Here is a 12999-nt window from a genome sequence, read left to right as displayed (position 1 = left end):
CCTCCAAACAGCCGAAAACCGGACACTAGAGGACTTACGAAAACAAGGAATGATTCTCCAAGTTTCCCCTCTAGACTTCAAGATACATAAAACCTGGGGATTGGGTGTTAATTAAATCCTGGAATGAACAACCATTGATACCATAATGGGAAGGTCCCTTTCAAGTGCTAATAACAACTGAGACGGGTGTCAGAACTGCTGAACAAGGGTGGACCCAAGCCGAGTCAAAGGACCTGTGGAAGAACCCAAGGAGTGGACTATAACATCTGAACCAGGTGATAAAACTGACTCTTAAACAGGGATTAAGAGGTAATGAACTGAGGTGATCCAAATAATCCAGAGAATGTTCCAAGGAGCACAGAAAATGGGGAAGGACAGCCAAGTTTGTATGGACTCTGAGACACCTTGATTTCACACCAGGGAAAGACACTTCAGCTCCCAGCAGCAAGACCAGGATTGTATTTGTCAAAAGGGAGGGGGCGTAATGTATTGACATTAGTATGTGATGTATTATTGTGGTTATCTCTCTCTGTGGATGGAAACTACTAGAGTCTGTTAAATGGGAAGGGCTCGGAGGACAAGGAAAAGATCATAATGGAAAAAGTACTAAAGGCAGCTAAAATTGGAAGGTGGCAAAATTGGGAGAAGTAACAAAGGGATGGAGGGCAACTCCAGGTTGGCCTTTGTACTTGCCACCAGGAAAATCATACACATCTGCTATAGGTAGCGACCCTATAAGGCATGGTGGAAGTAAAAGCCATACCAGACCTCTGTTACTCCCATTTTTGTCTGTCACTTGCCTTTTGTCACAGAGGACTTCCCATGCCATGAGAGCCATCAATCATTTTCTCAGGGAGACCCAAGGTTTTTGCTGCCCTCAGCCACGTCAACAGATACTGTTAGGACTCATTCAAGTATAATCAGATATAAGGAGAACAAGTTAAGAGAAGTTGATTTTCCTAGACAATTGGATGTTGTAATATGGTTGATGTTGGGTTGGAAAATTTTAAATAAATATGGTTAATGTTGGGTTGGTCAATTTCAAGTGTTGTAATGAAATTGGAAATGAGACTCATTTGCATGAGCCAAATAAATGAAGTATCAAGAGACAAAGGAGGGGATTGTAATGAATAAGGTGTAGTGATTGGCTCATGCAAACGAGGAGTTATTAAGTATGGTGAAAAAAAGTTCTGTTAAGGTTTACAGTTCTTTTGACATGTACTTTTGTTGTTCCAGTTTGGTTTTGAACCGTTTTCTGCTCTCCCTCCAAGCCTCCCCTCCCCCAGTGTGGTTGCTGCCTGGCAGCTTTGGCCAACAGAGCTGTCAAAATGTGGGGCAGGGCCACATGGATACCTGCGCCTTGCAAGAGGTGGCAGGGACTGGGGGACACTTGTGGTGGGACACTTGGCAGGATAGCATCTCACCACCAATCAAGATGTAAGAGGGGCTCCCCCAAGGAGAGGCACAGAGAGCTAACATACAGACCTTGGGAGGAGCCAAATCTACTTATAAGAATAAGGTCATGGACCCCGGAGGAGCCAAGTGTACATATATATGTATGGGCAAAGCCACGGACTGTGGGAAGTGCTGGGAGGACACAGAGGGACTGTGCATGAATACTAGTGGGGCTGATGCAACCTGGAGCGTATAAAAGGCAAAGATGCCGTTTTGTGAGCTGAGCCTCTGGTGAGCAGAGAGAGTGTCACTATGCTCCTAGCGCTGTTTCCTCTTTGCTTTGTAACTTATCGGGTTCTAATTAAATTTTATGTAGTCATTCCCGCCCGGGGTCTGAGTCGTTTTTACAGTGATGAGCTGATCTCTGCTGGGTGATGAAAGGCTGAGGCCTCAGCTGCTCCCAAAGCCCTGGGCGTGTCCCTGTCTCAGTCGAAGTTGTAGTAAAGGCAGAAGGCGAAGAACATGGCAAAGATCTGGAATGATGGAGATGGGAAAGGATCAGCCCCATGGCAGGGCCGTGCCAGGCCAGGGGCAGAGAGGGGCTGGAGGATCCCTGGCCTGGGGCCATCCTGTGCCCCTCGAGCTCTCCTGGTGCTGCACAGGGACACCAGGGCAAGGAGACCCAGGGGGAGTAAAACAAACCCTTCCTTGTCCCTTCACCTGCACTGTCTGCAGCAGAGAGCAGGCTCTGTACCCCAAGACAGACCTGAGCCCATTTGTGCTCTCTCTGCTCAGTGAGCAACCCCCTGCCACAAGGAGTGGATGTTCCTCCTGCCCTGTCCCCAGCCCCCCTCATTACCTCAATGCCCAGCACGGCTAAGCTGCAGGTCCCAGGGAGGGAGATGTACCTCTGCAGGGTCTTGCCGAAGGTAGAGAAGCAGCCCTGGGGGAGAGAGAGGAGGGAAGGGCTCTCTCATGGTCCCCATGGCCACAGGGAGCCCAGAGGGGCACTGGGTTTCAGGGGGATGGGGGAGGGTCCCCTGTGGGGCAGGACGAGCTGAAGACTTTGGGAGCCACTGGACTGTAGAACCACAACAAGGCGATGTCCCTGGTTTCTGTCCTTCGTGGTCTCCTCCATGAGCCTGGTGAGGCTGTGACACGAACACACACTCAGCAGAGTTGTGCCATACCTGCTCATGGATGTAGCCAGGGCTTCTGTCCTGGCACTGCTCCCAGCCCAGGAGCTCTCCCGCCTGCAGAAGCCCATCCCGGGCACAGCATGCCCGTGGCCATGGCATCCCTGGGTGCAGCTCTTGGAAGCGGGAGCCATTCCCAAAATCTTCGGGTCCTAAAACACCACAGCACGAGAACTGGAACAGAAGGGAAACATCATCACCATGGTCACCCTTGGTGGATCCTGTGCATAGCCCAGGAGCCTCCCTGCTGCTCACCGTGACCATGAGGGTGTTCCAGGCTGTGGAGAACACCTCAGCACCCTCGTCCCCACCATAGTTCCTCTGCAACTCAGACAGGAAGTGCTCAGGCTGGACCTGCGGAATTGGTGCCAGGGCTGGGACTGTTCCTCTCCCACTCTGCTCAGGACTAGCTCCCTTTGAGGGGAATTGGGCACCCAGTGGATCCCCTCCACCTGCTTTGCAGTTTGTGTTGTGCTGCTGATGATGGAGGTGAGGGGAAGGGTGTCCCTCCACCAGCCCCAGTTGCCTGGTGGACTCAGAGCCATGGCCATGGCATGACAGAGGGAGGCTGGTGACACTGGGGATGGTGTTGGTACCTGTTTCCAGTGCACCAGGAAGAGAACGGCCCCAATGAGCTGCATGAGGAAGATGAGGCTGACGAGGATGAAGAACTGGAAGGCAGCAGGTGAAGGAGTCAGAGACCAGCCTGATCCCACCAGCAGCTTGCTCACGTCATCCCTGCCCTCCTCTGCACCATCCCTGCCTGTGCCCTGTGTCCCCGAGACCAGGGACATGAGTACAGCTCCTGGGGACGGATGCCACCTCTCTGACCACTGCGGCTGCAAGACAGGGGTTAAAAACAAGCAGTGTCTGCAAGGAACTGATCATGCCAAAGAAATGGGGGTCCTGGTATTCAAACAGGTGTTTTTCTGCCCCTTACCAGCAGCGGGGTCATCTTGGAAATGCCATGTGAGAGAAGCCAGTGGCTTCAGAGAGAATTGACCCTACTTGGTGTCTTTATAAATCCTCTGGGCTCTAAATTGAGACTCATGAGGTGGGGAGTGGATGGCAGGACATGTTGAGGATGAGGAGCACCAGCTCCTCGCTCCCCCAGGAGCACCTGCATCCCAGCAACGCCACCATTCAGCCCCTGACTCCTGCCCCCAGAGCCCCCGGCCATATCCTGCAGCCCTTCCCACCCATCTCCCCTCTCTCACCAGCAGCAGGAGCGGGCGGCTCCGGCGCAGGGCCCCGCAGCAGCCCAGGAAGCCCAGCAGGGACAGGGCGATGCCCACGGCCAGCAGCAGCCACGCGCCCGCACTCAGCACGGCCCTGGCGGCCACGATGCCCTGGAAACCAGCCGGGTCCACGGCCACCCAGACTCCCATGGCTGCCAGGCACGTTCCCCCAGCCTGCAGGGGAGGTCAGGAGATGATCACGGGCTCAGGGCATGTCCCAGGCTTGGTCCCCTCCCTGAGAATGGATGTCACCCACCCCTGAGCCAGACAGAAATGTCTCCCCTTGTGGATGGGGGATGCTTCAGCCCTTGGTTCCCTCCCTGGGACTGGTGTCACCCACCCCTGAGCCAGCTGGAGTTACTGGTCCCCAGGCACAGGTTCCCTCCACCCTTGCACCCCACAGAGCCCAGGGGGACTCACAAACACCAGCACGTTGAAGATGAACATCAGGTACTTCATGCAGCTCAAGACACCCATGGGGACACTGGGAGGGGACACAGGGCAGTATTTGTCCCTATGGAGAGGAGAGCAGAGCGCTGACCACAGCCAACCCTGACTTGCCCGGGACCCCATGGCTCCAGCAGAATGTGGGGGGATGCAGCTTCCCAAAATTCCCACATCATCTTCTATCCCCACCATCTCCCACAACAGCCCAAAAAGCCCCAAACCTGTGTCCTCTCCAAATCTGTGTCCCCTCCCAACCACGTCCCCTTCAAACCTCATGTCTCCAGTCCTCTGTCCCGTCTAAACCCTGTGTCCCCTCCAAATCTTGTGTCCCCTACAAACCCAGGTGCTCTACAGACCTCGTGTCCCCATCAAATCGTGTGTCCCCTACAAATTCCATGTCCCATCCAAAGCCATGTCCCCTCTAAATCCTGTGTCCCTTTCAGCCCCCACACCACTCACCCTGCAGGGACAGTGGGCGACCCAGGTACCTCCAACCTTCCCAGGTGCTGCCAGCACCTATATAACATCACGAAGGTCGGAAAATCTCTCCCCCCTTGCTACTCCAGCAGCCCCCAAGAAATCTCTTCCAGCAGCAAGGCCATGAATGATTGATGGGGAACAGGATCCACTATTGTGCAGCCGGCGGCTGGGAGTCTCCTGCTCTTGTCAGCCAAGGAAATTAAACCTGTGGGCAGGGAAAGACGAGCCACCCCACCAGGCCGGGGGTGACCTCGGCCTTTGATAATTGCTGCGGCCGTTCGGGAAAGCCCTCAATGGGCACACGTGGGCGGGCAGGTGGTCCTGCAGGGCTATCGGCTGTTGGGACGCAGTGACATCCCAGGTGGATGACAGGGTTTGTTTCCTCTTGTTGCCTACTTTAGGAGCTCTCTAAACACAGAGTCACGTTAGAAAGGCAACATTATTTATTCTGCACCCGGAACAAAGAGGAGGTTTCCACAAATCAAGCACACCGAGGGGTAAAAGGTTAAATACAGCAAAATTTACACGAACTGGCATATCTAAAGCATATTCTTCGCCTGCCTAATGCGTATTTGTTTTGGTGATGTAACTTTACTCAATGCCTGAAACACAAAGTTCTTCATTACAGCATCTTCTGATGGAGAAATTGAATTATGACAGCTACGTTTGCAAGAGGTGAGGGAATTCATCCCGAGGCCGATATTCCTCTGGACGGCGGTGTCGGTGTCACCGCGGTGTCACCCGGGGCGCTCCGGACTCTGTCCCCCCGCGGTACCCCGGGCTGCCACCAGGGGGCAACGGAGCGCGCAGCCATAGAGCTGCGCCGCGCGGCCAGAGCGGCTTCCGCCGGCACCCCAGCGGGGAGGCTCGGCCAATCGCAGCGGGCGGCGGCCGTTGGGGCGGGAGAAAAGAGAGACAGACAGTGATCTCGACCAATCATAGAAGGTCTTTTTTCGGGGCGGGGCCCTGGCGGGGGCGTGGCCCCGAGGCCGGAACCAGCGCTGTGCGTTCCCGTTCCCTCAGCGTTGCTTCCGGTGCCACCGCCGCCGCCCGCGGGATGTAGCGGCCGGTGAGAGACGGGCGGGGGAGCGGGGCGTCCGCTGCTTCCAGCCCCCGGGTAGAGCCCTGCCGCCGGCCCCCTCGGTCCCGGTAACTCTGTGCTTCTTTCCCCCCAGCGCGGCGGCAGAAGGACGCGGAGGGACCTTCACCGGCTGCCTCGGAGCCGCACGCAGCCGCCGCCCCGATGGCGTCCCGCAAGGCCCCCGCCGGGGCGGGCAGCGGGCTTGCGGCCGCCGGCCGAGACCGGGAGCGGGACCGGGAGCGGGAGCGGGAGCGGGCGCACCTGGAGCTCGCCGAGCTGGGGCCGCTCCTGGAAGAGAAGGGGGACCAAGGAGCCACCGGCGCGGCCAGCGTGAGCCCCTCCGAGAGCCCCGGGCGGGAGGGGATCCCGAGCCACGCTCAGTCTCCGCGCTCCGTCTTCGCGGATTATGCCGGGAATCCGCCTGTTATCCCATTAAGAGCTAGAGGAGAAGGGCTCCGTGTTGTTCCTCGGGCCGGACCGTTTTCCGAGCAGGCCTAAACTGCTCCTGCCAAGCAGGCATGGAGCCGGGATAGTCCTTCCCAGAGACGTCACCGGGATCGCTGTGTCTGTACCGGCTGTTTCCAGTGCCCCAGCATTTCCACAGGGCCGGGAATCACCTTCCCGAATTCCTTCCCGGCTGAGGAGAGCGGGAGCTGTGCCGGGACCCAGAGCGTTCCCAGCTCGGAGCCGCCTCTGCTTGGGTGGGCCAGCTCGGGTCTCCCGGCTGGGCCAAGCAGCCGCTCCAGCCTTGATTGTAGGGATGAAAATCCCTGGTGCTAATCCCACTTTTCGACAGGATAAATCTGGGATTAGCATGCCTGGGATGGGTCAGGCAGCAGTGTGTTGCATAAACGAGGGTGACAGGCGGGTCCTGCCCGTCCCGTCAGAGGGATGAAGCGCCAGGTGCTCTCAGAAGGGCAGGGATGATTCCTCTCCCGGGGGCTGGAACGATTCCCTCCTGGCTCTTCTCGCTGCAGGCCGAGGACCCGCCATGCCCAGTGGCCCGTGAGGAGGAGGAGGAGGTGGTGCGGGTGCTGACCCTGCCTCTGCAGGCTCACCATGCCATGGAGAAGATGGAAGAGTTTGTGTACAAGGTACCGGAGCCTGTCGCAGTCCCCCAGTCTTGATTTTGGAGCAGATTCTCCAGTCCCTGGGTTTGGGGTGGCAGGATGTGTCCACATAAAGCTCCACGTGGCTGCAGCTGGCTCGAGCTCTGCTGGGCTGCTTCCAGCAGCGTCCCTGGGAATGGTGTAGGAAGCGGATGGCTGGATGGGGGTTGACCCAGTCATGGTGAGTGGAAACCTGGGAGCAATTCAGATGTTCCTGCAAGCCTGAGTGGGGCCCAGGGGTCCAAGTGCCAGCTGAGGTGTCACCCAGTGCCTGCAGTCAGTGTGGCTCCTGTGCTTCTTCCCTGATCAAATGGGAATTCCCACTGCAGGGAACAGTCTGTGGATGTGGAAGGGTTAAATCTGAGGGTATTAATCACCCCTGACTTCCTGGGGGCTCCTGGAATTGCTCAGTTCTTTGTGGGAGCTGAGGTGGGGGTACAGTCACTGCCTGGGAGGTTTTGGAGAGCAAAGGGCAGGATGTGAGTGAGTGCCTTACAGGGTCCCACAGGGCACCCGATGTCAGAGGAGCCAAACTTGCTCTCCCTGAGGAGCACCCCAGGGCTGGGCTGTTGCCGTGGGTTCGGGGCTGCCCTGACAACCCTGGTGTGTTGCAGGTGTGGGAAGGGCGCTGGCGCGTGATCCCGTACGACGTGCTGCCCGACTGGCTCAAGGACAACGATTACCTCCTGCACGGACACCGGCCCCCCATGCCCTCCTTCCGCGCCTGCTTCCGCAGCATCTTCCGCATTCACACCGAGACCGGCAACATCTGGACACACCTGCTGGGTGACTGTGGGGAAGGGGGAGCCCTGGGGCTGGAGGTACAGATCCTGCATTTGGGTCAGAATGGGCTTGGTGCAGGTTCCTCTCAAGGCCCAGGGCTCCTGTGCAGATCCTGTGCATGCATGAGGGTCAGACATGGAGTGCCTGGAGCTCCTGGAGCCCTTTGGGAGAGAAGGACCAGGGCTGGCTCAGCCTCTGCAGGAGTGGGACAGGGAAATGTGTCCTGGGAAAAACAGGGGAGCCTCAGAGGATGTTCCTCTGAAATGAGTCAGAGAAGGCCACAGAGATGCTTTGAGGGCTGGATCTCTTCTGTTGTGGAGCTGGGCTGAGAATGCTGGAAATACTTAGCCTGAAGAAAGCTCCAGGGAGACCTCGGAGCCCCTTCCAGTACCTAAAGGGGCTCCAGGAGAGCTGGAGAGGGACTTTGGACAAGGACCAGGAGTCACAGGACAAGGGGGAATGGCTTCCCTCTGCCAGAGGGCAGGGATAGATGGGAGAGTGGAAGAAATTCTTCCCTCTGAGGGTGGTGAGGCCCCAGCCCAGGTTTCCCAGAGAAGCTGTGGCTGCCCCATCCCTGCAAGTGTCCACAGCCGGGTTGGACAGGGCTTGGAGCAACCTGGGATAGTGGAAGGTGTTCCTGCCATGGCAGGTGGTGAGCTTTAAGGTCCCTTCCCACCTAAACCAGTTTGCAATTCCACTACCCTGTGAATCAGCAGCTCTTTGCCCTGTGCCTGCCCCTTCCCCTGACCCCAGCCCTTCTTGTTTGCACAAACAAAGGCCTCAGCCAAGGACCCACTGTGGGTTACTGAACACCCCTGGGATACATCCAGCACTTCCAGGAGCATGGCCAGGGCTGTTCTTATCCTGGCTTTGCTGAAATTCCCACCTGTCCCCCTGACTTTACTCTCCATGTGTTCCTGCAGGGTTTGTTCTGTTCCTCTGCCTGGGGATCCTGACCATGCTGCGGCCCAACATGTACTTTATGGCTCCTCTCCAAGAGAAGGTGGTGTTTGGGATGTTCTTCCTGGGAGCAGTGCTGTGCCTCAGCTTCTCCTGGCTTTTCCACACTGTGTACTGTCACTCAGAGAAGGTCTCACGGACTTTTTCAAAGTGAGTCAGCATGAGTGTGGTTTTGTGGTCTCCTGGGAGGTTTTGGGTTTTTGCAGCACTTCCTCTTGGAAAGCACTGCATTCCCAAATGTTTTATCCCTGGGGTAAGAGAGTGTCAACCCAATCCAGCATGGAACTGAGGGAAACCATAACAGGGTTCTGGAGGGTTCTGCCTGAGCACCTGAAATGTGCCTGGTCAGGGGCCTCAGGTGCATGATAAAGATCCTGGGACCCTGCAGCTCCCAAGGGAACAGGATCCTGGCTCCCACAGGAATGGCCTCTGTGCTCCCAAGGGAACAGGCTCTATGCCCCTTACAGTAGTGAATTGAGGAGGGGTCTCGCTCTCATGGGGCAGCTGGGGGCCACGGCCAGTTTGGCAGGTTCCAGTTTACTGGGTGCTTTTAAAAACTTTTGGTTTGGATCCAGTTTGAACTGAAGCCAAATGCTAAGAAGAAACACAGATTCCCAGGAGAGTGGGAAGGCTAGTCAGTGGTTTATGCCTGTTCTGTGGCTGCTCCAAGGGTCAAGCTCCCATCAGCCTTTGCAGTGAGGCTCTCAAGTGACATTCTGCTCCCAAATGGCTGTTAAAGGCATTTATTTGGGTGCTGCTTGCTGGGAATCCTGCCCATCCCCTTTGCACAACCACCAGAGATCCCATGGGATTCTGTCTCCAGAACAAATCCAGCAGGAATTCCCTTGTGTGGCTGGGAAGGCAGTGGGGGCAGTTCAGGGGCCATGTTTCTGTGGTGAGATGAGTAGAGGATCACAGATCTATGTGCACAGGGATTTGTTGCCAGTGCTTTGAGCTCCATCCTCCTCTTGCCCCCCCTCAGCATTCCCACTGTGCCCAGGCCCTTTCTCCTGTCACACCTGCCCAGCACACTCCTCCTGCCCAGTGACTCCACTCAGGTGCAGGCTGGACAGTTCCCACACATGGAGGGGGTGGATTTTGGGGCTCACCTGTGGCTCTCTGTCATTGCACCCTGCCTGCAGGTTGGATTATTCAGGAATTGCACTGCTGATCATGGGGAGCTTCGTCCCGTGGCTCTACTACTCGTTCTACTGCTCCCCACAGCCAAGACTCATCTACCTCTCCATCGTCTGTGTCTTGGGTATCTCTGCCATCATTGTGGCACAGTGGGACCGATTTGCTACCCCCAAGCACAGGCAGACCAGAGCAGGTAGGAGCTCCCTCCTCCCCCGAGTCCTGGGAGGCACTTTGGGCCGATCCCATCTGGGAGAAGCTCTGGGCACCTGCAGGATTCATTCCCCCTGAGCAGCACACAGGACTGCAGGGAGTGGCCTCCTGTCTCCTCTTGCTGCGCTGAGGATTCATCTCCTGAGCAGAGCCTGAGGCTTGGAGTTTAAAAATAGCCCTGGGCAGGCTGGGGCTGTGCCTTTTCTGCCTTCTCTGGGAAGCAGTTTAGCAGCAGGAACCTGCAGCTGGGGCGGAGCAGGAAGGCATTCCTGAGCTCTTGCCTACCAGGCTGGCTGGTCCCTGCCTTCCTGGGGGTGGAGTGGGGGGCTGCCTCCAGCCCCACACCCCAATTTACCCCAGTCTTAATGGCAGATCCCATCAGCCTTGCTAAGCACCGGGAGACACCTCCCTCCTCAGCTCCCAGGGGTCCTGAAGCAAATGTCTCTCAGTACACTGTCCTGGCTACATGAGTGAGGAAGGACCAGGCTGAGACAGGGGCCACCTGAGAGCCCTCAGATGAGGGCAGGGGACAGGCAGGACTCATCCCCATGGCTCCTCCCCACTTCATCTTGTGCCCCCAGCATGAACAGGATCCAGCCGAATGCCACCCAGAGCCTCCCCGGGCCAGCGTCACTATGGTGCCACTTGTTCTCTGTCAACTCATCAGATGCCAGAGTTGAACATTTCAGCTCCTGCTGAGCTCCTTCCTCAGGAGCTGCAAGAAATTACTTTCTTGGAAGGGGTGGCTGTGTTCCTGGTGCAATCCAAAAGGCTGGCGCCTTCCAAAATGTCCATTCCCGTACTCAGGAGCGGGAGCTGCTGCAGTCCTGCATAAGAAACACTGGGTGGGTTCTGCCCAGTGAGCATCAGGGCTGTTTACCTGGGTTGTGGAGCTGTGGGCCCCTCATTTTGTGAAGGATAAGTGCTATGAGGACTGGAGAGGTTTAAGTGCTTGGATAACGCTTTCAGGCACTGGGTGAGATTGTTTGGGGGTCTCCAGTGCAGGGCTAAGAGTTGGGCACAATGATCCATATGGGTCGTTTTCAGCTTGAGATATTCTGTTAATTCAGTGAAGAAAAGATGCTTTGCTAGCACAGGATGAGGGATCAAGGGGAGTTTGTGGGAGGAGTGGCTCCCCCTCCACACTTGAGCTCTTTTCCCTGACCTCCTCTCTGGGCCGCAGGCGTGTTCCTGGGGCTGGGACTGAGTGGGGTTGTGCCCACCATGCACTTCACCATTGCCGAGGGCTTTGTGAAGGCCACCACGGTGGGGCAGATGGGCTGGTTCTTCCTCATGGCTGTGATGTACATCACGGGCGCTGGGCTCTACGCTGCCCGCATCCCTGAGCGCTTCTTCCCGGGCAAGTTTGACATCTGGGTGAGTGTGGGGGTGAACAGGTTGTCTGGGGGCAGCTCTGGGGTCAGGGGAGGGGGCACTGAGGGGCTGGAGGCTGGGGGTGTCCGGCTGTGCCTCAGCACATGCTGGCAGCCAGACCTTGAACAGGTTGTGTGCGTGGGCAGGGCAAAGTACAGGGTGGAAATCGCTGCTGGGGGCAAGAGTGGGGAGCAGAGGACAGTCCTGGAGCAGCGCAGCAGAGGAGGAGGTGTTGATAATGTGGCTGACCCCTTTGATGTGGTCTAAAGGCTTTTTTGCTTCCCTGCAGTTCCAGTCTCATCAGATTTTCCACGTGCTGGTGGTGGCTGCAGCCTTTGTCCACTTCTACGGGGTGTCCAACCTGCAGGAATTCCGCTACGGCCTGGAAGGGGGGTGCACAGATGACTCTCTCCTCTGAGAGCGCCTGGTTTTAGTACAAGCTTCCTAAGTGCTTTTTAAACTCTTGTCTTTGCTAAAATCAAAGGAAGACTCAAAACCATTTGGGGTTGTTGGTTTGTTGTTTTTTTTTTTAAAGAAACAAAAAAATAAGAAATGGATAAATCCTTTAGCAAAGTTGTTGACCAAATCCTCACCCCCTTCCCCACGCACTGCGCTGGGGCTGCAGGGGCACTCCCGACTCCTCCAGACAGTGTTTTAGCTGCACTGGGATCACCTGCTGCTCTGACAGCACAGGGAACAGCTCCCTGCTCCCACACAGCTGAGCACATCCCGCTCCTCACGCACCAGGAGTTCTGCATATCCCCCACAGCAGTGCCTGGCTGGGGCAGCCCCAGGCATGGGCACACACTCATGTAATTTAAAGTTTTAATTGTCCTTTTTGTTTTGTTCTGTTTTCCTTGACAAAGTAATGTAAACATAAATGAAAGAATATTTAATATTTAATACTAAGCTTTAAGACAACGCGCTGCCACCGCAGTCCTCAGCTCCCTCGCTGTCGGGAGGAAGGACAGTGTTGTAGGGAATGTAGAGCTGCTGTAGCTGATTGAAATAAAAAGGTCAATAGTTCAGTGTCACTGCTGTGCCTGTGTCCATTATTGAGGTGGGGAAGAGAGGGCTCTGGACACCCCAGGAGCAGGACAGGAGTGCCCCAGGGCAGTGGGATCCCTCCAGCTGCGGTCGACTCTGAACTGGGCTGGAATAAACCAGGAAATTGGGCATTGTGGCGGTGACAGGGCAGGAAATGGCCCTGGTTGGTGACAGCTCCAGGACTGTGACTTCCCTTGGGGCTCAGTAGGGCAGGAGAGGTGTCACACACAGGTAGGGTGGGGGCAGTGCAGGACTGTGCTCTAGGCAGGGGCTTCTCCTGGTGCACAGGGGACAGTGATTATCAGGGGGTTTGGAGAGGCAGAGGTCAGCACAGCAAAGCCCAGTTCAGGCAGTAGAAGGCCATTGCCTGACCTATGGGTGGAGTGTAGGCAGAGCTGCTGGAGCCCCTGTGCCACCTGTCCCTGCCAGCCTCCATAACGTATCAGGAACTGCCAGCAAGCAACGGTGTCAATTAGTTAATTAACAAGTTACAACAAAAAAACTCACTGGATGTGATTCTGTAACTGCTGGCAAGAGGGGAA

The 12999-nt window shown here is 56.3% G+C and overlaps 2 protein-coding genes across 2 annotated transcripts; one reads left to right on the top strand and one right to left on the bottom strand.

Moving 5' to 3' along the window:
* Nucleotides 1–1880: 1880 nt before the first annotated feature.
* On the bottom strand, nt 1881–4306 carry LOC102069191 (tetraspanin-18-like). The gene is made up of 7 exons (XM_074527960.1): nt 4250–4306; nt 3809–4003; nt 3188–3262; nt 2847–2945; nt 2586–2765; nt 2255–2338; nt 1881–1928 (listed from the first exon to the last, which is right to left on the bottom strand). Exons 1-7 carry the CDS (start codon nt 4304–4306, stop codon nt 1881–1883), a joined length of 738 nt encoding a protein of 245 aa, XP_074384061.1.
* Nucleotides 4307–5675: 1369 nt separating this feature from the next.
* Nucleotides 5676–12444, top strand: ADIPOR1 (adiponectin receptor 1). The gene is made up of 8 exons (XM_005492434.4): nt 5676–5825; nt 5932–6167; nt 6815–6931; nt 7561–7732; nt 8653–8839; nt 9832–10019; nt 11220–11413; nt 11700–12444. Exons 2-8 carry the CDS (start codon nt 6000–6002, stop codon nt 11826–11828), a joined length of 1155 nt encoding a protein of 384 aa, XP_005492491.2. The 5' UTR covers nt 5676–5825; nt 5932–5999; the 3' UTR covers nt 11829–12444.
* Nucleotides 12445–12999: the final 555 nt, after the last annotated feature.

This window comes from Zonotrichia albicollis, chromosome 28 (genome assembly GCF_047830755.1).
Source record: "Zonotrichia albicollis isolate bZonAlb1 chromosome 28, bZonAlb1.hap1, whole genome shotgun sequence".
Lineage (NCBI taxonomy): Eukaryota > Metazoa > Chordata > Aves > Passeriformes > Passerellidae > Zonotrichia > Zonotrichia albicollis.
The sequence above is the reverse complement of the archived record's forward strand: the minus strand, read 5'-3'. Positions and strand labels throughout refer to the sequence as shown.